General features: G+C 37.4%; 1 protein-coding gene across 1 annotated transcript in view; it reads right to left on the minus strand.

Moving 5' to 3' along the window:
* Window positions 1-5,886: 5,886 nt before the first annotated feature.
* Window positions 5,887-26,193, minus strand: part of LOC123535679 (protein AATF-like) — a 34,823-nt gene continuing 14,516 nt past the window's right edge. Inside the window, 12 exon segments of the mRNA XM_053528342.1 lie at window positions 5,887-5,997; window positions 10,625-10,696; window positions 12,939-13,019; window positions 13,680-13,786; window positions 13,789-13,822; window positions 16,186-16,298; window positions 16,476-16,584; window positions 20,918-21,091; window positions 21,810-21,924; window positions 24,153-24,287; window positions 24,742-24,816; window positions 25,391-25,584. Of these exon segments, the coding sequence (XP_053384317.1) occupies window positions 5,943-5,997; window positions 10,625-10,696; window positions 12,939-13,019; window positions 13,680-13,786; window positions 13,789-13,822; window positions 16,186-16,298; window positions 16,476-16,584; window positions 20,918-21,091; window positions 21,810-21,924; window positions 24,153-24,287; window positions 24,742-24,816; window positions 25,391-25,584 (1,264 nt within the window). The 3' untranslated portion in view covers window positions 5,887-5,942.

A 26,193-nucleotide genomic window follows, 5' to 3' on the forward strand; every position in this document is an offset into this window, starting at 1 on the left:
GATCTATCTGTTGATAACAAATAATGGCTCAAGCAGCATTACTGTTGTGGACTAATAGAAAATGAAATGGTGCACTAGAGAATAAAATGGTGGATCAATAGAAAATAAAATGGTGGATTTAAAGAGAATAAAATGATGTATAGATAGAGAATGAAATGGTGAACTAATGTAGAAATGAAATTGTGGATTAATAGTGGATATTTGCATTTTTAGCTCACCTGAGCACGAAGTGCTCAAAGGCGAGCTTTAGTGATCGCCCTGTGTCCGTCAGTCGTCAACAATTTGACAGTTAACACTCTAGAGGTCACAATTCTGGCCCAATCTTAATGAAACTTGGTCAGAATGTTACCCTCAATAAAATCTTGGATGAGTTCGATATTGGGTCATCTATGGTCAAAAACTAGGTCACCAGGTCAAATCAAAGGAAAAGCTTGTTAACACTCTAGAGGTCACAATTTTGGCCCAATCTTAATGAAACTTGGTCAGAATGTTACCCTCAATAAAATCTTGGACAAGTTTGATATTGGGTCATCTGGGGTCAAAAACCAAGTCACCAGGTCAAATCATATGAAAAGCTTGTTAACACTTTAGAGGTCACAATTTGGGCCCAATCTTAATGAAACTTGGTCAGAATGTTACCCTTAATAAAGTCTTGGACGAGTTTGATATTGAGTCATCTGGGGTCAAAAACTAGGTCACCAGGTCAAATCAAAGGAAAAGCTAGTTTACACTGTAGAGACCACATTTATGACCACATCTTAATGAAAGTTGGTCAGAATGTTAATCTTGATGATCTATAGGTCCAGTTCAAATCTAGGTCAGGTGGGATCAGAAACTAGGTCACTAGGTCAAATCAAAGGAAAAGCTTGTTAACACTGTACAGGCCACATTTATGACTGTATCTTCATGAAACTTAGAATGTTAATCTTGGTGATCTTTAGGTCAAGTTCGAATCTGGGTCATGTCAGGTCAAATCAAATGAAAAGCTATTAACACTTTAGAGGCCACATTTATGAGCATATCTTAATGAAACTTAGTCAGAATGTTAATCTTGATGATCTTTAGGTCAGAAGGTCAGGTGAGCGATACAGGGCCTTCACGGCCCTCTTGTTTAATGTACAGTGCAACCTCTGTAGAGCAACACTCTTTGGGAGATACAAATATTGACTGTTATGTAGAGGTTGTTGTTCTGGAGAGGTAAATTTGGTAGAATATTTCAGCTTATGAAAGTTTTGATGGTTGTTTTAGAGTTTTTTGCTTAAGAGAGGGTCACTCTTGAGAGGTTGTACTGTATTTAAATAAAAAGAAAAGAACATTTATTTATAGAATACTTTTTAATGACTACTTCTCACGAACCGCTTTGTGGATCTTCATCAAATTTGGTCTGTTGCATCATTAGATCCTTGTCAAAATTTGTTCACTTTGGGGGCGCTTGGCACCCATTTAGAGGCCACTGGAGTTAATATTAGAATGCCTTTAAATGACTTCTTCTCATGAAACGCTTCATGGATCTTCATCAAACTTGAATTGTAGCATCATTATAAGGTCTTTTAACAAATTTATTCAGTTGGAGACATGTGGCTGCTAGGGTTAAATATAATTATATACATGTATATAAACAAAAAAGTAGAAATACCTTTAAATAACTTCTTCGCACGAATTGCTTGTTGGGTCTTCAGCAAACCTTGTCTGGAGAATCATTATAAGGTCCTTTTAAATACCATGTCTGTTCAATTGGTGGCACTTGGCCCATTTTAGGGGTCACTAGAGCTTAAAATAAAAATACTTTTAAAGTACTTCTTCTCATGAATTGCTTGATGGATCTTCATCAAACTGGGTCTGTAACATTATAAGGTCTTATGCTAAATTTGTTCAAATGAGGGCACTTTCGCCCATTTAGGGGCCACTAGAGTTAAAATAGAAATACTTCAGAAATTCTTTTTATGCCCCCAAAGGGAGGCATATTAGTTTTCAACTGTCCATCCGTTTGTTCGTTAGTCACAACGTTAACTTTTTGCATGAAGGCACTTCACTCGCGAACCAATGCACCCAGGACCTTCAAACTTCACATGCTGATAGTACTCATTGAGTACACGACCCCTACAGACTTTGGGGTCACCAGGTCAAAGTCACAGGGGCCAACGTTAACTTTTTGCATGAAGGCACTTTACTCGTGAAACACTGCACCCTGGACCTTCAAACTTCACATGCTGATAGTACTCATTGAGTACACGACCCCTACTGACTTTGGGGTCACCAGGTCAAAGGTCAAGGTCACTGGGGCCAACATTAACTTTTTGCATGAAGGCACTTTACTCGCGTGCCACTGCACCCAGGACCTTCAAACTTCACATGCTGATAGTACTCATTGAGTACACGACCCCTACTGACATTGGGGTCACCAGGTCAAAGTCACAGGGGCCAACGTTAACTTTTTGCAAGAAGGCACTTTACTCGCGAACCACTGCACCCAGGACCTTCAAACGCTAATAGTACTTATTGAGTACATGACACCTATTGACTTTGGAGCCACCAGGTCAAAGGTCAAGGCGCTGCGGGGGCATTTGTCACCATTAGTGACAGCTCTTGTTTCTGATATGCGTTTCTGATGCACAACAACAAAATAAAGAAAACACCTTTTGCTTTAATGAACAGCTTTAAGGATTTTCACTAAACCTAGTTAGAAGCAAAGTCAGATGGTTAAGGTTTTCTTCAGGTGAGTAACTTAGGTCTATTTGGGCCTCTTGTATGGATTTAAACAACATTTGGACCATTGGTAAATCATCATGGATTTGCCATAATACTAGAAAGGTCAACATCAACATGATATTAACTGATTATATATATATATATATATATTTCTTTTGTTTTCATGGATTTGACAGAAATCTCAATGTGGTTTATACAAGTATATATGCACACAAAAAAAATTCAATCCTTAAATGAAATGGAAAGATATGCCTAATGTTGTATATGTGCTTTTTCAAAGCAAAACTTTTTTATATTGGAAGTTGTCTTTACATACCCTTTCACTATCCATAGCAGTGGCGGGGGATTTAGCTGTCTTTCAGACTGCCTTGTTCCTTTATCCATCTGTAAGACATCATGACTTTAGGACTTATCCAGTTGTTATTTTGACCAGTTTAGTGAAATATTATCCTGAAATGGTACATTTAAACTATTAAAAGGCACTAGGTTGTTTTGGCCTAAAAATTCTTACCTCGCGATACTTTATCGATAAAATGTCAATCTCCTGTGGCCAGTCCTCGGGTCTGTCTTGTCCAAGTTTGTCCAGAATATTTGACATGCATGGAGCAATCTTTTTGATATTAAGAAGACATGTTTGCCTCAATGGGAAGGAGTGTCATGCAAATCCCAGGCCCTTAACTATATACGTCAGTCACACTTTGGTATCAAATGTCAGGTTAGGGTGTGGCCCAGGCTAACATTGCCATACATGAAGCAACATATTTTTGGACAGAACTGTTTGCCAGAATGAGGCACAGTCTAGAGTCCCTGTCTCAAAGGTCAATGTCATACTTAATTTAGGTTGTAGCTTGTCCTAGTAAAAGCACTGACATGCATGGAGCAATCTTTATATGTTTGTCTTGAGTTTATGGTTATGTTAGAGGTGGTCTAGGTCTTTGATATACATGGAGCATTTTTAAAATAAATGTTTGCCTATATGCAATGCAGTGTGGCAGACAAAATCAAAGTCCCTTTCTCCAAAGTTTGAGGTCACACTTTGGGGTCAAAGTCCATTCAGATCTTTTCTGGCCAATAGCTTTGACTTCATGGAGTTTTTCTGTTTATCAGCAATGTTTGCCTTCAAGAAATGGTCTCATGCACAGTTTGAAAAAAAAAAAGATCATTCAGATATTGTCCTGGCTATATTTTTGACTGTCAGAGCAATTTTTGGCAGAAAAGTTTGCTTGGAAATACTGCCTAGCACACAAGATGCCACCAAGCTCCAAGAAGACCTCACAGCTCTGGAGGCCTGGGAATCCAAGTGGCAGATGAGCTTCCATCCAGATAAATGTACCGTGCTGAGGATTACAACAAACAAACGTCACTGTCGGGAGACCAGCTACTATCTCCATAGTCAGCATCTCCAAGTTAACGACAGGGCCAAGTACCTTGGGGTAACCCTCAGCAACGACCTTCAGTGGGAGAAGCACACTCAAGAAACAGCAGCCAAGGCATCACGAACACTTGGATTTCTCCGCCGCAACCTGAGAGATTGCAGCAAAGCGGTCTGCGACACGACCTACAAATCAATGGTGCAACCTACAATGGAATATGCTGCAGCTTCCTGGGACCCTTACAAAGCTGAAGATGTCAACCGTCATGACAAAGTCCAGCGTCGTGCTGCCAGATAGGCGTGTAACAACTACACTGACAGGACTCCAGGATGCGACACAGCAATGGTTAATGGGACTCGGCTGGGAACCTCTTCAAGAGCGCCGAAGAATCTTACAATTGAACATGCTCTTTAAGATCTCCCACAACTTAGTGGACATTCCAGAGGCAGCACAAGTTGTCAGAGGCAGCGACAGCAGAACCAGGAGTTCCAGGAGGCTATTTCTCCCATACACGAACGTCACTGTGTATAAGCAGTCCTTCTTTCCCAGGACGATACTGGACTGGAACTGCTTGCCAACCACGGTCACAGACATCACAGACATCGAGGCCTTCAAGGCTGCTCTCCATGCCTCTGTAGCAGCTCCGCCTCTGTACTCGGTGTAGACAGCTCATGTGTGTACCATAGTTTTAACTGTATATAGTCAACTTTTAACTGTACAGCCTTTAGAGATGTGACTGTCTTGCCCCAACCAAACCGTGGACAAAGTACATTCCAGTTATTGGAGTCCTGTCCTGTACAAGGAAGAAGAAGAGATCCATTCTGTTATCTCCAAAGTCAATGTCACACTTTGTGGTCAAAGATCATTCGGACCTTGTCCAGACAAACTTCGACGAGTAATACTAGAGCTGCTTTCGAGAAAAGCGCATGTCTTCCACAACTGCCTAATCATCTAGATTGGCATTTCTTTTCCATTATGTATCTGAGTCAACCATGCACCAAGACCTGTATCACTGGCATCAGTATTTTCGGTAATTCAAGGGCCATAATTGTTAAGTGCCTGGGCCAATTTGGTTAGTTACCGAACTTGGCCGAGGACTTACTGTCAAACACATTTTGTTCAAGTTTGGTGAACTGTTAGACTTAGAGTGCGGACAAGATTTGCGGCAGACAGACAGACACACACACACACGGGAGTAAATCAATATGTCTCCCACACCACTGTGTGGTGGGAGACATAATTAATACATGCATGAATGAGATGGCTTGTCACAGGTTGGAATCCTGCCCTTTTCTCAAAGATCAAGGTCACACTGAAGTCAAAGGTCACTCATATTTTACCTGGTATGTTACTTAAACCGGGTTGTTAATCAACAGAAATACCTCTGTGAGACAGTGTGTTACATGTCAAGGCCTTAGCATCTACCCAAAATATCAAGGTCAAACAATGTCTAACATCAACCCAACACTGTAACTTTCATTGTCGCTCTTAGTGCATCAAAACTCGGGTATACATTATAGAAAGGGTTCAGTTCACCATCTACCTCCTTATGCAGTTGTATATGTTGTCATAAAAATAAAAACTGAATATATTTCTACACATAGACAGTCTTTTCCATAATGGTACATCCTTCAAGGATAGCTGAGAGAAACTTCCATACTGTAGTTAGTGATCATACTTGATTGTAGGTAGTGATCATACTTGAGAAAGAAACCAGCTATTATGAACCCGCCCCTCCTATATATAGAATTCTGAATATCCCCCGTTTTAGTTAAAGTAACACTGGTTACAAAACTAAAATTGGTCCGTCTTATATACTTTAATAAATTCTCTGATTTTTACACAACACATCAATCTGTATTAGACTTGGTTTGTTGAAAATCTCTTCCCAAACAACGATTTGAACAGGTCATCCCTGAAAAAAAGAAAGTAATTTTTAGTATGAATGATTCTGTAACAGAAATGATACAGAAACTTACAAACACATTTGAAAAGCAAAAGGACAGCTTCCACCTCACTCCCAAAATAAAAAGTGTATCTTACAAGAGGGCCGTGATGGCCCTATATCGCTCAACTGAGTACTTAAACCATGTGCCACCCCAGAGCAGGGCCATTTTTAACCCCAGGGGATAATTTGAACAATCTTGGTAAAGGACTACTATATGATGCTACATACCAAATATCAAAGCCCTAGGCCATATGGTTTTCTACAAGATGATTTTTAAAGTTTTGCTATATAAGTATATATATAAACCATGTGACCCCCAGAGCAGGGCCATATTTGACCCTAGGGGGATAATTTGAACAATCTTTGTAGAGGCTCTCTAGATGATGGTACATACCAAATATCAAAACCCTAGGCCCTGTGGTTTTGGAGAAGAAGATTTTCAAAGTTTTCCCCTATATAAGTCTATATAAACCATGACCCCAGGGCGGGGCCATATTTGACCCTAGGGGGATAATTTGAACAATCTTGGTAGAAGACCACTAGATGATGCTACATACCAAATATCAAAGCCCTAGGCCATGTGGTTTTTCAAAGTTTTTCCCTATACAGTCTAACATGTCTTAAGCAGCCTGCCAAGGGCAGCAGACATTTTGGCCGCTTAAGCCAGGTGACCGCTGATTGGAGGTGCAGCCAGTATATGTATTTTTCAGACTTCTGACCAGTTTAGCCTTTAGGCCCATTTCTTTTTGGGTTTTCCATTATTATTTTACCAGGATACAATGACGTGCATTTGCCTTCGCAATACGAATAATCTTCTTAGCAATCTAAAACTCCAGTGTGGTTTTTTTACTACAAAAATTGTTACAGACAATTTTCCAACTTCAAAACAAGTTTGTTTACAATTTTCGCCATTTTGGTAAGGGAAGCTACTCTCTGCGCTTATTGTCTACGCTAAATCTAAGATTGCCATTACGTTCCGTAAAAGATAGAGTGGTTTATATTTTTTTTCAAACACAATAAATTTCGCATGAATTTAATAGTATTTTGATGACAGAAGTATGAAAAAATCAAATATGCTACAAGTAATTAGTTATCGAGTATTATCTTTAACCGAGGTCAAACTGTGAACAACAAAATTGACACGAGGTGAAATGCTAATTGCCGATAATTACTGGCCATTTTATCATAACAAAAGGGGATTACACCTTTGGTTATCAGTTTTAATTGAGAAGCTCATGTCATTTTGTCGTTCTTGTGGTGAAGTCACGCGAAACTTAGCAATCACGTGCTTCTCAAAAATCGGGTATCTTCGGCGATTACTGCCTGAAAATAATTGGTTTCGGAAGAAAAATGGCCGCTGAAAGGGGTCAAATACGGCGGTTCGGAGGCAATTTCGGTGGACGCTGAATAAAGTAATAAAATAGAGGAAAATCCGTCGGGGCATCATAAAATGGCCGCTAAACAGAGGTGACCGCTGATCGGAGGTGACCGTTAGTACAAGTTAGACTGTATAAGTCTATACAAACCATGTGACCCACAGGGCGGGGCCAAATTTGACCCTTGGGGAATAATTTGAACAATCTTGGTAGAGGACCACTACATGATGCTACATACCATATATCAAAGGGCCTAGGCCCTGTGGTTTTGGACAAAAAGATTTTCAAAGTTTTCCCTATGTAAGTCTATATAAACCAAGTGACCCCCAGGGCGGGGGCATATTTGACCCTAGGGGGGAAATTTGAACAATCTTGGTAGAGGACCATTTGATAATGCTACATACCAAATATCAAAGCCCTAGGACCTGTGGTTTTGGACAAGATTTTCAAAGTTTTCGCTATATAAGTCTATATAAACCATGTGACCCCCAGGGTAGGCCATTTTTGACCCTAAGGGGATAATTTGAACAACCTTGGTACAGGACCACTAGATAATGCAACATACTAAATATCAAAGCCCTAGGTCCTGTGGTTTCGAACAAGAAGATTTTTAAAGTTTTTCCTTTTGGTTGCCATGGCAACCAGATTTCTGTATGGAATTCCATTCTTTGAACAATTTTTTAAAGAAGACTACCCAAGGAACAGCCCTGTGAAAATTCATCAAAATTGGTCAGGTAGTTTAGGAGGAGATGTTCAACTGTGGACGGACGGACGGTGAGCGATCACAATAGCTCACCCAAGCACTTTGTGCTCAGGTGAGCTAATAAAAGGGATTTGTGCTCTAGTGGTTAAGGTGTCGGTCACTGAACTGAAGTAATGATAACACCACATATGTCACTATGACATAAGTTTTTCCAGGAAGCAGGCCTGAGAGTTGTTCAAATAAGCTTGAAGCTTTCATAAAAATCACACTAAAACAGGTTAGTATAAACTAAAAGGAAAGGCACCAAAGTTACAATAACCCTGCTTAGTGATAAAGTGATGTTGTTTTGACGACGCCCGCCCAGTCAGGAAAAATGTTTCTTAGATAACTTGGCAGTTGCTTCTGTCTAGTGAACAAGATGGCCAGGAAGCAGATTGTAATGTTAAATACTTAGAAATATAAACACTTTATAAATGCCTTTTTAACAAATGGAAAGGAAATATAACGTAAATATAAGAATTTTTTTTTTTCTGTGTTCTGGTGAAATTAACAACAGAATACAATCGGAAATATTAACCATGAACCACTTGCAATTCATGGATTTGAAGGTAATACTGTGATTCATTTTGCATGAATAAATTCATAACATTGTTAATATGAAAACATTCAATCTAGAATTATAATCTCTTCTGGTTAAATACTTCAACAATTGTGCATACAATTAAGGAGATATTTTAAAAAACAAGAGGACCATGATGGTCCTGAATCGCTCACCTCTTTCCACATGACCCAGTTTTGAGTATGACGTCGTTTTTTCTATTATTTGACATAGTGACCTAGTTTTTGAGATCATGTGACCCAGTTTTGAACTTGACCTAGATATTATCAAGATAAAAATTCTGACCAATTTTCATGAGGATCCATTGAAAAATATGGTCTCTAGAGAGGTCAAAAGATTTTAACAATTTTAGACCTACTGACCTTGTTTTTGACCGCAGTTGACCCAGTTTCAAACTTGACCTAGATATCATCAAGATGAACATTCAGACCAACTTTCATACTGATCCCATGAAAAGTATGGCCTCTAGAGAGGTCACAAGGTTTTTTTTATCATTTGACCTACTGACCTAGTTTTTTATGGCACGTGACCCAGTTTCAAACTTGACCTAGATATCATCAAGGTGAACATTCTGACCAATTTTTATGGAGATCCATTCACAAGTATGGCCTCTAGAGAGGTCACAAGGTTTTTCTATTTTTAGACCTAATGACCTAGTTTTTTATGGCACGTGACCCAGTTTCAAACTTGACCAAGATATCATCAAGGTGAACATTCTGACCAATTTTTATGGAGATCCATTCACAAGTATGGCCTCTAGAGAGGTCACAAGGTTTTTCTATTTTTAGACCTACTGACCTAGTTTTTGACCGCACATGACCCTGTTTCGAACTTGACCTAGATATCATCAAGATGAATATTCAGACCAATTTTCATACAGATCCCATGAAAAATATGGCCTTTAGAGAGGTCACAAGGTTTTTCTATTATCTGACCTACTGACCTAGTTTTTGATGGCACGTGACCCACTTTCAAATTTGACCTAGATATCATCAAGATGAACATTCAGACCAATTTTGATACAGATCCCATGAAAAATATGGCCTCTAGAGAGGTCACAAGGTTTTTCTATTATTTGACCTACTGACCTAGTTTTTGACTGCACGTGACTCACTTTCGAACTTGACCTAGATATCATCAAGGTGAACATTCTGACCAATTTTCATGAAGATCTCATGAAATATATGGACTCTAGAGAGGTCACAAGGTTTTTCAATTTTTAGACCTACTGACCTAGTTTTTGACTGCACATGACCCAGTTTCGAACTTGACCTAGATATCATCAAGATGAACATTCAGACCAACTTTCATACAGATCCCATGAAAAATATGGCCTCTAGAGAGGTCACAAGGTTTTTCTATTATTTGACCTACTGACCTAGTTTTTGATGGTACGTGACCCAGTTTCGAACTTGACCTAGATATTGTCAAGGTGAATATTATGACCAATTTTAATGAAGATCTTGTGAAATATATGGCCTCTAGAGAGGTCACAAGGTTTTTCTATTTTTAGACCTACTGACCTAGTTTTTGACGGCACGTGACCCAGTTTCGAACTTGACCTAGATATCATCAAGGTGAACATTCTGACCAAGTTTCATGAAGATCTTGTGAAATATATGGCCTCTAGAGAGGTCACAAGGTTTTTCTATTTTTAGACCTACTGACCTAGTTTTTTTGAAGGCACGTGACCCAGTTTCGAACTTGACCTAGATATCATCAGATGAACATTCTGACCAACTTTCATAAAGATCCCATGAAAAATGTGACCCTAGAGTGGTCACACAGCAAAAGTTTATGGACGGCGCACGCACGCACGGACGGACGACGGACACCGCGCAATCACAAAAGCTCACCTTGTCACTTTGTGAAAGGTGAGCTAAAAAAAAAGCATACCTGGCTTCATGAGACCATTTACAGTTATCCACTGGAGCCATAAAATTAACCAGCTTCTTGTGTACATCATACCTACAACCACACAGTTATATTTTAATTGTGATTTTCAATGCTTTAATCAACAATCACAGGCCGTATTATCCATTCATAACTCCAAACACACTGCAGGTATTCTAGGAGAATGGAGTAAAAAGAAAAATGTTAAGAAATATTTGGAACATATGCAGACTGATGCAGACAAAGAAGATCAACAAGAGCTGTCCGTAAGACAGCACGCTCCACTATTCGGCGATTTGACAGTAAAATGAATTTATGTCTCAATAAGAGACCTATACTTTAAAAGGAAGATAAACCGAGATATAAAAAGACCCTACTACACAGAGGGGTTAAAGGTCAAGTATGGAAGGGGTACTGATGACAATGTTAAAGATATATTTTGAGTTTCAAGTCAATCTTATATAGTACCAAAGTTATGTCGAGAAAACAGAGTTTGTCAAAAAATTTAAGTATGAAAGGGGCATAATTTGGTCAAAAATACAAATCAGAGTTATGGGAGTTGTTATCACACATGCAGATGATGATGATAAAGATACATTCTAAGTTTCATGTCATTATATTATATAGTACCAAAGTTATGTCCAGAAAACGAAGTTTGTCAAAAAATTCAAGTATGAAAGGGGCATAATTCTGAGAAAAAATACAGTTAGTGTTATGGGGATTGTCACCACACATGCAGATGATGATTATAAAGAAATACTTTTAATTTCAAGTCATTATCTTTTAAAGTATCAAAGATATGTCTATAAGCGAAACTTTCGAAAAAATTAAACATGAAAATAATTCCAAGTATAACAACTTGGTGACCTTGACCTTGGGTATAATGGGCCCAGCCCCTGCACATACTTTGTTTGTATGCTGGACAATGTTTAAGTGAAGTTACAGTAAGATATAAGCAATAGTAACAAAGATATGACAGAAAAACAAAGGTTGCCGAAAAACTTTAACCTTAAAAGTGACACGCCGATGCCGGAGCGAGTAGAATAGCACCGCAATTCTCCGAATAGTGGAGCTAAAAATCCTTTAGACTACCAGTCCCATGATAAATCAGTTTCATCATAAGTATCAATGGATTCAAACTCATCTTTGAAACAAGAGTGCCAGACTGTCACAAAATACGCCCGTCTAAATATTCAGTTATGTATCATAAAGGTAATAATGTTGATGTTGTATGCCTTGTTAACCCCAAAAAAGAGTAAGAAGGAATCAAGGTATTTGTGAGGTTCCATGTGGGATGAAACGGACAATCGGATCAAAATTGTTTGAATGGACAAGGCTAAATTTGCAGTTTTTCGAGTAATTCAAGGGCCATAATCCAAGAGTGCCTGGGGTGATTTGGGTGGTTATCGAACTTGGCCGAGATATTATGCCCAAAAACATTGTCAGCAAGTTTGGTAAAGATCGGATGAAAACTGTTTGACTTAGAGAGCGGACAAGGCTAAAGTCGCAGTTTTTCGAGTAATTCAAGGGCCATAATCCAAGAGTGCCTGGGGCGATTTGGGTGATTTATTGAACCTGGTCGAGATATTATGCCCACAAACATTGTCAGCAAGTTTGGTGAAAGTCGGATGAAAACTGTTCGACTTACAGAGCAGACATGCTTTTGGACGCTGACCACCCGCCGAAGGTGTTCAGAGATGGGCATATAAAAAATGTCTGTATTAGGCAAATTAACTTCTGTCAAACATGGTTTCATAATTAATGTCACATGTGAGACACAGGTTGGAAACTAAACTTCTGAATTTTGAAGAAATCAAGTAAGTTTTAACAAACTAATGGTATTCATTTATGCGTTATCAAGACAACTTGTCATAAAATTACAGGTCAAAATATATTTCCAACCTTAAAGGAGACATGGCAGACACGTTTTTGACAACATATGATTAACAAGAGCTGTCAGTGGACAGCGCGCTCGACTATTCTCTGTGCTTGATAGTATAATATAAGCTATAAGTAAACCTTTAACATTACAATAAGCATATTCTAAATCGAAAAGGGGCCATAATTCAGTCAAAATGCTTGATAGAGTTGCCTCCTCCTTTTTACAGACTGGGGTCATGATGGTAAACAAGTATGCAAAATATGAAAGCAATATCTCAATGGACTTTGAAAATATTTGGGGTGGTACGCAAACTTTACATTTGTGTGACGCTCACGCTAACGTTCACGCCTATGCCGGGGCGAGTAGGATAGCTCCCATATTCTTTGAATAGTCAAGCTAAAAATAATACATTAGGTCAAGTTAGACAACTCTTACCTGACTTTTCTTCCTTTACTGGCTCGGTTGTCTACCTTCTTCTTATTCTTTGACCTTAGCTTTTGTATCTCTAACCACTGCCTAGAGAAAAACTATCATTTCAATCTAACCATATCATAAATGTTGAAGTTTTTTAAGCTTGTCCTATAATTATCTCCACCTCTTCTGCAACAATGTATTTCGATAAACCTAATATATTTATAGATTATTAGCATTGTAGCAAAAAATATGCACAAAATCTGCAGCAGAAATATTGCGCGAATTTAGGAGTGCAATATTATTCTGCGTTAGAACGAGTGCATATTTCTCATTAGAAAGCTAATACTCTTTTGATTACATCTGTATCTACACATATTAACATTATACAGTTATCATAAATTTGTTCAATAGCCAGAATAAAATTGATGATACGTATGTAAAAAATAAAGCAACAACACTTGTGATATGAAATTCTGGCATCAATATGGAAAAATACTGATGTTTCCAGTTCCACTGTATCTTAATGGAGAGTAAAAATGAGTATGTAATAAAGGGCAATATTGCTCATATTGATCTGAAGAACTAAAATACACATCAAGCGACAAATCCTCTTTAAGTTTTTTTCCTCCATATTTTTTTAAACAAATTTTTGACCAATTTTGTAGTTCTGATCCAGTGAAGATGTATATAACTGTCATATTTCAATAATGCACAGAAAAACAAGCAATAACAGGTTTTTTCCGAGCCAAAGTTGTCCTTTACCTGCTGAGAGCTACAGGATCACTGACATCAGAAGTTTTTTTCTCTATAAGCTCACGTAACAACTGATGGTAGAAATCATCGTCGTCAAATATCTCCACATCATTGTCTTTGCTATTGTCTCTGTCTGACACACGCTCTTCTCCCTGTTTCATGAAAAACTGTTGGAATTATTGTATGGAATGGTTTGTGACAATCCTGTTATTGTGTGGAATGGTTTGTGACAATCCTGTTAGGGTTTTCAGTCACACTGACATTATTTAGGTCAAATTGTGACTTTCCAGTTTAAAATGGTGTATGAAACCACCCATATGTACATCAATTCATGCACGGAAGGGCAATGTCTGACACTACCCAGAATGAACCCATACATAATGTAACTGTTTGCTTTAATAATTGTAAAATAAATATGTAGAGCCATGGACCTTCAGCAAGTCTGCTAGATGGTTTTGTCACAGGGCTCAAACCCACAGCGGTTTGGGGTTAATGATTACAAATCAATATTTTGGCCACTCGGCCACAGAGGCCCCTGCATAAATGAAGTGGTCTTAAAATAAATTCAGAGAAAAAATCAAACTGTGTCCACATCTAAATGTCATTTAGAAATTTAAAAGGAAGATAAAAAGATGCTGAAAGCTAGAAAAGGCAAAGTAAGACAAGAGGACCATGATGGTCCTGAATCGCTCACCTGACGTTGTTTTTTCTATTATTGAACATAGTGACCTAGTTTTTGAGCTCATGTGACCCAGTTTTGAAACTGACCTAGATATCATCAAGATAAAAATTCTGACCAATTTTCATGAAGATCCATTGAAAAATATGGCTTCCAGAGAGGTCATAAGGTTTTTCTATTTTTAGACCTACTGACCTAGTTTTTGACCGCACGTGACCCAGTCTCGAACTTGACCTAGATATCATCAAGGTGAACATTCTCACCAATTTTCATGAAGATTCATTGAAAAATGTGGCCTCTAGAGAGGTCAAAAGGTTTTTGTATGTTTAGACCTAGTGACCTAGTATTTGACCGCAGTTGACCCAGTTTCAAACTTGACCTAGATATCATCAAGATAAACATTCTGACCAACTTTCATACAGATCCCATGAAAAATATGGCCTCTAGAGTGGTCACAAGGTTTTTCTATTATTTGACCTACTGGCCTAGTTTTTGACCGCATGTGACCCAGTTTCACACTTGACATCAAGATGAACATTATGACTAATTTTCAAGCAGATCCCATGAAAAATATGACCTCTAGAGAGGTCACAAGGTTTTTCTATTATCTGACCTAATGTCCTAGTTTAGGACCGCACGTGACCCAGTTTCAAATCTGACTTAGATATCATCAAGATGAACATTCAGACCAACTTTCATATAGATCCCTTGAAAAATATGGCCTCTAGAGAGGTCATAAAGTTTTTTTTATTATTTGACCTACTGACCAAGTTACTGAAGGCACGTGACCCAGTTTTGAACTTGACCTAGATATCATCAAGGTAAACATTCTGACCAATTTTCATGAAGATCCATTCAAAAGTATGGCCTCTAGAGAGGTCACAAGGTTTTTCTACTTTTAGACCTACTGACCTAGTTTTTGACCGCAGTTGACCCAGTTTCAAACTTGACCTAGATATCATCAAGATGAACATTCGGGCCAACTTTCATACAGATCCCATGAAAAATATGGCCTCTAGAGAGGTCACAATGTTTTTCTATTATTTAACCTACTGACCTAGTTATTGATGGCACATGACCAAATTTCAAACTTGACCTAGATATCATCAAGGTAAACATTCTGACCAATTTTTATGAAGATCCATTCAAAAGTATGGCCTCTAGAGAGGTCACAAGGTTTTTCTATTTTTAGACCTACTGACCTAGTTTTTGACCACACGTGATCCAGTTTCAAACTTGACCTAGTTATCATCAAGATGAACATTCAGACCAACTTTCATACAAATCCCATGAAAAATATGGCCTCTAGAGAGGTCACAAGGATTTTCTATTATTTGACCTACTGACCTAGTTTTTGACCGCAGTTGATCCAGTTTCGAACTTGACCTAGATATCATCAAGGTGAACATTCTGACCAACTTTCATGAAGATCCATTGAAAAGTAGCGGCTCTAGTGAGGTCACAAGGTTTTTCTATTTTTAGACCTACTGACCTAGTTTTTATCGGCACATAACCCAGTTTCAAACCTGACCTAGATATCATCAAGGTGAATATTCTGACCAACTTTCATAAAGATCCAATAAAAAATGTGACCTCTAGAGTGGTCACAAGCAAAAGTATAGGACTGACGCACGCAGGGACGACCGGACGACGGACGCTGCGCGATCACAAAAGCTCACCTTGTGACAGGTGAGCTAAAAAATTAGCAATTAAATTTTTTTTCTCCATTATAACTTCTTTTTTTAACAAAAAATCTAAGATGATAAAAAGCTATCTGCCCTATGATGAAGATACATGCATGGTTTTTGGAGAGGGAAGTAATATAAGGTTTCTAACCTGCAGTGAAGGCAGTATCTCGGCTGGTCAGGTGTTGGTTTTGTACCTAGAACTCTGTACACTGTTCTCTTTAGCTGAGTTCTCTTTATAAGTCTTTCTTTATCAGCCAAAATCTAAAAGTAGAAGAACTTGCTAGTAGCTAGACATGCTAAAAGATTATAAGGATCTTATACCTCTGTCCATGTCTTAACAGACTTCATACAGACTTCAAAACTGGAAATTTAATTTTATACTCTTATTTCAATTCTGAAAATGGAATATTTACCAGTATATTTGACAAGAATATTTACCTGGTTGATTTGGACAACAGCAGACTGATCAAATGCACTGAAAGATTTTCCTTTCACTTTCCCAGCTGCTAACCTCGTCTTGTCATACCATTTCTGTATGGTAGCATTTCTGTAAAGTATACATTCAACATCAAATGATGCACTGAGGAATTTATATTAAAAGGAATGGAAATCTTTCATGGCTGAGGAAGAATTTTCAAAATTAGGTTAAAAATAAGAAATCTATGAATGTTTCAATATTTGATCAAAATGGCAGCCATTCCATTTCCATGGCAATGTATAACAAAATGATTGTAAGCCATCCTTTAAGCACTATGATATCCATGAAGATGTCTCTCAGATAAAATCAAGACATGGCTAGACATTTCTTACCCTTTAGTTATTACCTAATGATTTGGCAAATGATAAAAGCAAGAGACCTAATATTACTTATTCTCTATTCATTGCTGTACCTTATGGTGTCTGTCTGTTACCAAATAATATGGAATTTTCTAAAATTACTAGGGGAAAAAAATTCCAGTTTGTAGATTTCAGATAGCAAGAGCTTTAAAAATTTAGGCTTTTCTAGTTGATTTCAGTTTTCTCAAGAAAAACTACAAAGATACTATATACCTGCTAATTGCGTTTTTTCCTGGCATCAGAAATGTTTCTAATATATAGCAATATTTCTGTCATTGTACTCTGTTCAAAGCCTCTAATCAGAAATTTAACCAAGCACTGTACTGACTGTACTAGAACTCATTCATTGTATATTTATGAATGTATCAGATTCTAACTTCAAATTTTGTATATAAAGTATAATACAACAACTTAACTGTCTGTTTGTATAGCACCTACATTTTCTTGACATAAAACATTCTAAAACATAAACAAGAGGGCCATGATGGCCCTATATCGCTCACCTGAGTTTAATTGCTTTCTTGAAAAAAATTCTTTGCTAAAGCTAAACAAACAAGCAAATTCGATGAATTGGTATCCCCCGCCGAAAGGGTTTGTGGTGAGGAATGGCAAAAAAATATATCCGTCAAAAAGTTAAGGATGTTAATAAGAAGCAAATAATTTCATTAGTCAAAATCAATTTAACAGAAAACAAATGTTTAATTAAAGAGTACACAATAAATGTATGATACTTTGACCCTGACTAAAGAATTGATTTTAAATGGGATATGCTTATAGTAATAAGCTTAGCTTTTAATATTAAGGCAGTTAATTGAAATGTGAGCTTGAAGTTTAACTGGAACGAAATATTGTCTTTGAGTGGTTTGGCACCAGGTGTTGCTGATTAACATGTACATTTGAATTTAAAAGAACAGATGTCCTTAAGACCTTAAGAGAACACAGGTAAGATATCTTGAACATGGCTGAGGGCAAGGTTTGTGCAGTCACAACTTAACATGTTGAAGGTTTTGAACATTTAAAAAAAAAAAAAAAAAAAAAGGAATGGAAATAAAATTATATATGTATATATTTACTTTTTTACGGTGGGGGTGCGGGGGAACGGGAGAGGAAACAAAATTTCACATGTTGATTATAAATATTGATGGAAAATTAAAAAAAAAAAAAAAAAAAAAAAAAAAGGGTAAAAGGGTGAAGTTGGGGGGGGGGGAGGGCCAGAGGATGCATGATTAGTGGTGGGCATGACTGTATGGAGGAGTGAGGTGGGGGAACTTGCATGTTGATAAATAATCATGGAAGGTTTGAAAAAAAACTAAAATAAGAAGTGAAAAAAAAAATTATTTGTTTTTTTTTGGGGGGGGGGGGGGGGGGGGGGGGGGGGGGGGGGGTGGGGGGGGGGGGGGGGTGTGACCAAGGCAAGTGGATGACCAGGTGTAGGTGCGCAACTTCACATGTTTCTAATAAATGTTCACAGAAAAGAATGAAAGAAATTTAATGAAATTCTGCCAAATGGTAAGTTTGTTATGTACAAATATGTGGATTTTTAGACAATTAAAGGGCAATAACTCCGAAATCCGTACAAAATTGTGTGTGCACAACCACATTATAGTGCTCTAAATTCTGTTAAAGTTTCATAGTTCAAGGTCAAATATATTAAAAGTTATGATGCAGAAATTGCCATATCTATAGAACCCTATATTATAGTTAACACTAGAAACTTCTAAGGGCCATAACTCTGGTCAGGGGTCCTGAAATAAGCTGTCCGAGTTGTCCGATTCGTGGATTCCTCGGTCCGGACAAGCAGTTTTTAGAAGCTGGCTTGTCCGGGGACAAGTAAAATTTCCATGGTAAACATTTTATGAAAACGAAACTAATCGGCGTCATCTGTTATTTCCGCATGCCTAAAGGCAATATCTAATCTGTTTGTGATCATTTATGACCCTTAAATTTATCAAAACAAAAATGTATAGCAGCCATTTATAGACAGTGGACTGGTTTACTACATTTAATGATCATTATTGGAAAATTAAAACCGTGAAGTTGAAAATGAGTGCCAGTCTGGGGATTCCGTTATCTACTTTCATTTTTGATTTCAGAAATCGATTAGCTAGGTTGACGCTATGTAAAAAAGTTTAGCAGCCAAAATTTGTGGCTTAATTTTTCGAGTCGATTGTTTTGACATTTACCAACTCGGACAGCTTATTTCAGGACCCCTGAAAGGCCAGTGCAGTATTCATTGAATGTAATGGGACCAGGGTAGAAATTCTAGGCATACATACATGTACTGAGATTATTTTTGTCAATGGCATGTGTTCAAGTGTTCTTAGTTATTCTCTACTCACTAAACTTGCTGGTCATAACATATTTTCAAGTGGATGTTCTAGTCACTTAGCTTGCTAGTTATAACATATTTTCAAAAGGATGGTTCTAGTCATAACATAAAAACTTTATATAAGTTAAAATAGAACTTAACAGAAGTGTATGTTTGTATTATTTGTTTATTTAGTAATGATGATACTGATCCTTTCCTTTTTAAACTAAAAGGTACGGACAAGTTCTTCTTAGGTACGGACAAGTGGATTTGTGGGCCCAACTTGTCCGTGGACAAGTAGACTCTGAAAATATTTCAGGACCCCTGCTGGTGTTACTTGGGCAATCTGTCTGAAACTTGATGGGCCCCATAACCTCATAGTGGTGAACATGTTTATGAAGTTTGTCTGAAAAAATGTAAAATAATGAATTTTTTTATATTTTTTTTTGGGTGGGGGGGGAGGGGGGGGTGTGTGATCAAGGTAAGTGGATGACCAGGTGTGGGTACACAACTTCACATGTTTACAATAAATGTTCATGGAAAAGAATGAAAGAAATTTAATGAAATTCTACCAAATGGTAAGTTTGTTATGTACAAATATGTGGATTTTTATAAAATTAAAGGGCAATAACTCTAAATTTACAAATAAATCCAAACGAAATTGTGTGTACACAACCACATTATGGTGATCTAAATTCTGTTTAAGTTTCATAGTTCTAGGTGAAAAATATCAACAGTTATGATGCAGAAATTGCCATATTTATAGTACCCTATATAGTTAACACTAGAAACTTCTAAGGGCAATAACTCTGGTGTTACTTGGGCAATCTGACTGAAACTTGACGGGCCGCAAGAACTCATAGTGGTGAACATGTATATGAAGTTTTAAATAAATATTCCCAACCATTTCCTAGATATGGCTCCGGACGGACGGACGGACAACGCCAAAACTATATCCCCTGGGGTGGGGTCAATTTGACCTCGGGGGTCATGATTTGAACAAATTTTGTAGAGGTCCACTAGGCAATGCTACATGTCAAATATCTAAGCTCTAGGCCTTCTGGTTTATTTTTAGAAATTTTTTGAAGATTTTCCTATGTAAAATCAAGTGACCCCTGGGGCGAGGTCAATTTTGACCCCAGGGTCATGATTTGAACAATTTTAGTAGAGGTCCACTAGGCAATGCTACATGTCAAATATCTAAGCCCTAGGGCTTCTGGTTTTTGAGAATATTTTTTAAGATTTTCCTATGTAAAATCAAGTGACCCCTGGGGCGGGGTCAATTTTGACCCTGGGATCATGATTTGAACAAAATTGGTAGAGGTCCACTAGGCAATGCTTCACACCAAATATCTAAGCTCTAGGGCTTCTGGTTTTTGAGAAGAAGATTTTTAAAGTTTTTCCTTTTGGTTGCCAACCAGAATTCTGTATGGAATTCAATTCTTTGAACAATTTTTAAAGAAGATCATCCAAGGAACAACCCTGTGAAGTTTCATCAAAATTGGCCTGCTGGTTTAGGAGATGTTGTTTAAAGGAAAGTGTGGACGGACGGACGGACGCTGGACGGACGGACGCTGGACGGTGAGCGATCACAATACCTCACCCTGAGCACTTTGTGCTCAGGTGAGCTAAAAAGTGAACTCATTCTATTTTTACCAATTTTCAAACTGCTATGTTTAATTTAGTCTTTTCTTAATCCCTGAATAAATCCCCTACTTTAAATTGTCAATATTACCTGTACTCCTGAAAACTGCAGTGTCTTTTCTTCAAGACGTCAGGGTATTCGTCAAACTTGAGTTTCCGTTTTCTAACCGTTGTTGTAGACATAGGTTTATCATCTTGTTTGTCCATCTCTTCATCTGTGTCACTTGGAATCTCTTCGTCATCATCGTCTTCTGGCACTGTGTGCCTGAAAGTAAGAGTTTGTTAATATTGTGAACAAAATTTACAAGAGCTGTCAGTAAGACAGCACGCTCGACTTTTCTCAGTGCCTGACTCTGAATTAGCGCTTTGCCAGTAAAAATATGAAAAAACTTTAACAAAAAAATTCTAAGTTAAAATGGGGCATAACTCTGTCAAAATTCAAATCAGAGCTACTGGGCTTGTTTCACCTGAGGTAAACTTTGATAGTAAATAACTATTTAAAGTTTCAAGTCAAAAGCTTTGATAGTAACAGAGATACTTGATTTTATCAGAAACTTTAACCCAAAAATTCTAAGTTAAAAAGGGGCATAACTCTGTCAAAATTCAAATCAGAGTTATGGGGATTGTTTCTCCTGGTGTAGACGTTGATAGTAAATAAATATTTTAAGTTTTAAGTCAAAAGCTTTGATGATAACAGAGATATTTGACTTTTATCAAAAACTTTAACCAACGGCTACACTGACGCCGGGGCGAGTGCAATAGCTCTACTTTTTCTTCGAAATGTTGAGCTAAAAATACCTTGGTGACCTTAATCTAGTCTATAAACATGCTACCAATTTTCTTCAGAATACTGTATACTGGTTTATCTAGCCATTTTATGACTGTCAGCCTTATTCACCATGTTAAAAATTAGTGTACTAGGACAGTTTGTGTTTTAGGACATAATACAGTTTAATATTCATGAATATTTTGAATAATCTTACTTTTTCGTGTTTGCCTGTTTTCCCTCAAGAATATTTCTAGTTTCTGCGTTCTGATGCAGCAAGATGTCCTGTAAATGTACAAGGCTACCTAGCAAGTGCCCCAAAGCTTGTTGAGCTGTAAAAAAATCAGTATAAGGTTGACATTTATCTTCATCAATTTTCGACTAGAAATATAAACAATGTCCATTTTTAACATTATAACATGCTAAAGGTAAATTGTGGAAATTCCACCAATAGTGATGGTCTTGTCATTATTGGACAAGAAATCGTAAACATCCATGTATAACATGCACCCGTGTTTGAGAACCACTCAATTAACCCTAAAATTTTGGGGGAAAAGACTTTTTTGGCTGAATTGATGAAAGAAAATAAATTGAACAAGAGGGTCATGATGACCCTGGATGGCTCACCTGAGTAATATGAGCTACATGTTTCAAATGTAAAACTGATGATAAAATATTAAGAAAGTCAGTAGGTCACATTCATGGTCAATGAAATTCAGTTTTACGATATGTGTGCAAAACTGTGTATGTCACCAAAATTTCAAGGCTGTATCTTAAAAAACAAGAAAGTAGGTCAGTAGGTCAAGGTCACAGTCAAGTGACATCATATTACTTGGGGTCATCAGGTAATTATAATTAAACAGTCTTGGAAATAGGATCAGATGATTTTTTAAGTTTTTTTTCTATATAACTCACATAATAACTAAGTGACCCCAGGGCGGGGCCTCTTTGAACCCCAGGGGCATAATTTGAACAATTTTGGTAGAGGACTACTAGACAATGCATCATACCAAATATCAAAAGCCTAGGTCGTATGGTTTCAGACAAGAAGATTTTTAAAGCTTTTTCCTATGTAAGTCTATATAAAACTTGGGACCCCCTGGGCAGGGCCTCTTTTCACCCAAGGGGTACAATTTGAACAAGTTTGGTTGAGGACCATAAGACAATGCTACAAGCCAAATATCAAACGTCTAAGTGTTGTGGTTTCAGTCAAGAAGATTTTTAAACTTTTTTTCCTATATAAGTCTATGTAAAACTTGGGACCCCTGGGGCGGGACCATATTTGACCCTAGGGGGATAATTTGAATAATCTTGGTAGAGGACCACTAGATGATGCTACATACCAAATATCAAAGCCCTAGATCATGTGGTTTTGTACAAGAAGATTTTCAAAGTTTTCCCTATATAAGTCTATATAAACCATGTGACCCCCGGGGCGGGGCCATATTTGACCCTAGGGGGATAATTTGAACAATTTTGGTAGAGGACCACTAGATGATGCTACACACCAGATATCAAAGCCCTAGGCCCTGTGGTTTTGAACAAGAAGATTTTTAAAGTTTTTCCTTTCGGTTGCCATGGCAACCAGAGTTCTGCATGGAATTCTTTGAACAATTTTGAAAGGGGGCCATCCAAGGATCATTCCTGTGAAGTTTGGTGTAATTCTGCCAAGTGGTTTTCAAGAAGAAGATTTTTTTAGGAAATGTTGATGGATGGACGACGGACGCCGGACATTGAGCGGTCACAAAAGCTCACCATGAGCCTTTGGCTCAGGTGAGCTAAAAATGCATAGAAATGTAAACATTGGCTGATCAGATTTACCTCAGCAAGCAAGTCTTTAAATAAAATCGTTAACCATCAGAGTTTACAAAGCGTTCTGCGACGCTAGCAATCAGCAAGAAGATAATTGTCATGGATTTCGAATGAATTTCAATTCAATTTTTTTGTATACACGTTTCTGAATTCAAGCTGACAAAAGTTTCCCTTTACTGTACTGGGAATTGCAAGAAAAACAGGCTTTGAAGCTATAAAACACACCTTCCATTCATGGGGAGGTCCTTGGGGGTCAAAAAATAATTGCATTATACATGGGTATCTATTGTAAAAATATTAATTATGAAACGTTTCAAGCCCCATCGTATTCCACACTGTGCAGCTTTACACTTAAATAGAAGATTTTCTTTGTTTTGAAAGGTACGAAGTTGTAGTTTTAAGGCCAGAAAACAGTACAACTGATCTGGGCCATCATTCATCAACTTCTAAATTATTTTATTCTAAATCTAACACTCGGTAAAAACAACAAATATTCAAGCGCTGTAACTCTGTTGAGAACAAATTTACCAGTACTTCAAAAGAAATTTTACTGTCAGAGCAAACTGTAGCTCCAGAACACAATATTATTCACACTAAGTTTGAAACTTTCATTTAAAACAGATGCAAATTTAACATCAAAAGAGCAAAAAGAATATTTGGCCTGTCAAAGTCTAAGTTTCATACTAAAAATGTTGACAGACTTGGGCCCTGGTTTGAAATTAAGACATACAAATACAATAGTACTGACCTTTTCCAGCCTCCTCTTCAAATGTTTCTGATGTCTCACTGAAATCTCTCCAGGCTTCTTTCTGTGGTAGCTGGTTCACTATGGAAACCGCTTTCTGCAGCTTAATCCTTCCTTCTAGTAATGTATCCCACAGACCTATTCACAAAATAAAATGTGTCTACACTTAGGCTAGTTTACTTCATTTAATTTCATGGGCATGACATTTCGTGGTTTGAGCCAATACAGCTATTTCTAGGGAAAATTAATTCATGAATGCTGAATACATGGAAATTTTACTTTTTGTTCATGAGGATTTAATTTTTTTTGATTGACTCAAACATGAAATTCACAAAATATCTTTGCCATCAACATCTTTACAGCCTGCAAGTGGGAGGTGACTGTGGGGGTTTATCTTTACAGCAACTAGACAGGAGACAGCCAGAATGCATTCATTATTTTTCAACATATCTTCGTCACAACTCTGGACAAAAGATGGCCTGTATTAATTTATTCTTTTTCAAAATTATTTATTGCAACTCTAGATGGGACATGGCATGAATGAGTAAACTACTTCTCAAAATTAAAAGCCTGTTGTAAACACTGGACATACCAAGCTGTTGTTTGGCAGCTTGACCCTTGGCTACTTCATCTGTTGCTGCTGACGAGAACTTCTGTATTCCCTCGTCTGAAAATACAAAACAAATTTTATATGCACTGATGTAGATTTTGGAGTGTGTTATTTGCATATTACCGGTATTTCCAAGTTGTGATTTGATGTTCAAAGTGTGATTGCCCTGATAAACAACATTTATGTAAAATTCAAGTTGCACTATCGGGCTTTCCAGGAAAAATGGAAAACTGCTGTTGATATGTGGTCCGTGTCTAGGTATGGAAGCATGTATAATAACTGGCGTCTCTAGACGTATGATAATTATACAAAACTCAATGATACCTGAGCCTGATCATGATGACTTAATGTTGCAATTCTGAAGAACCAGAAAATGTTTAAATTCTAATGAACAGAAATGTATTTTGCAGCAAAAACTGATACCAGAAACACCTCATCTTTCAAAGAAGTAAACGACTATCGATACAAAATTTGTTTTTTGCCCAAAATTCCAAATTTAGATGTTAAATTCCCCAATCCCCCCCCCCCCTCCCCCCTATTTACTTAGACTCAGACCCATTCCCAAAATGGCAAAAAAAGTATCCTTGAACCTTTGTTAAATACAAATTAAATTTTAATAATCAATACAAACCTTCGCTATCAATTTCCTCATCTCCCATATCATCATCACCATCATCATCATCATCACTTAAACCTTCATCACCTTTCCCACTGTCTTCATCTTCACTGATATCATCATCATCATTTTGCTGATCATCACTGTCATCACCACTATCTTCATCAACATCATCTGCATACTTTGCATAATCGCCATCATCTTTGAACCTGCAATATTATATTCAAGTGACTGTGGTGCTTCTGAGCCCTAGCAACCTAACACAAATTTGTAAGAGTTTAGAGGATAAGACTTTAGACCTACATCCTACTGGCATTGTATAATATATAACATATTATGTTTTTGTGTTTTACACCTCACATGTAAATAAAGAGCTCTTTAGAACTGTCATACTTTCTGTATCATGCAACATAATCCTCAAAAGAGTTGCAAGTATCGATTGTCTAGGGAAGCTTTAAATCTACTGAAGACATGTACATTTATGACTCCATAATGACTGATAGAAGCTACTTTAAGAAGGTTATGAATGTTATCAAAATATTGCCGTTACAAAAATAATTACACTTCTGAAAATGATATGTAAGGGTTCGAGCTTGCAAGAAGAGTAAAAAGATTTAAAAGTGTATTAAAATCAGTGTAAAACAGAGCTGCAGAATAATTGGAATATCTGACCGATCAAAAGTACAAGCTGATTTATTATGCACAGCTCTTATGCTCCTCAACTGCACTGCATTACAGCGTTCGACACTAACGGTGTCCCGGGATCCCGAGGACACCAAAAATCTGCAAGGGATCCTAAAGTTCACAATTTCGGTGTT

Source organism: Mercenaria mercenaria, chromosome 17 (assembly GCF_021730395.1).
Source record: "Mercenaria mercenaria strain notata chromosome 17, MADL_Memer_1, whole genome shotgun sequence".
Classification (NCBI taxonomy): domain Eukaryota; kingdom Metazoa; phylum Mollusca; class Bivalvia; order Venerida; family Veneridae; genus Mercenaria; species Mercenaria mercenaria.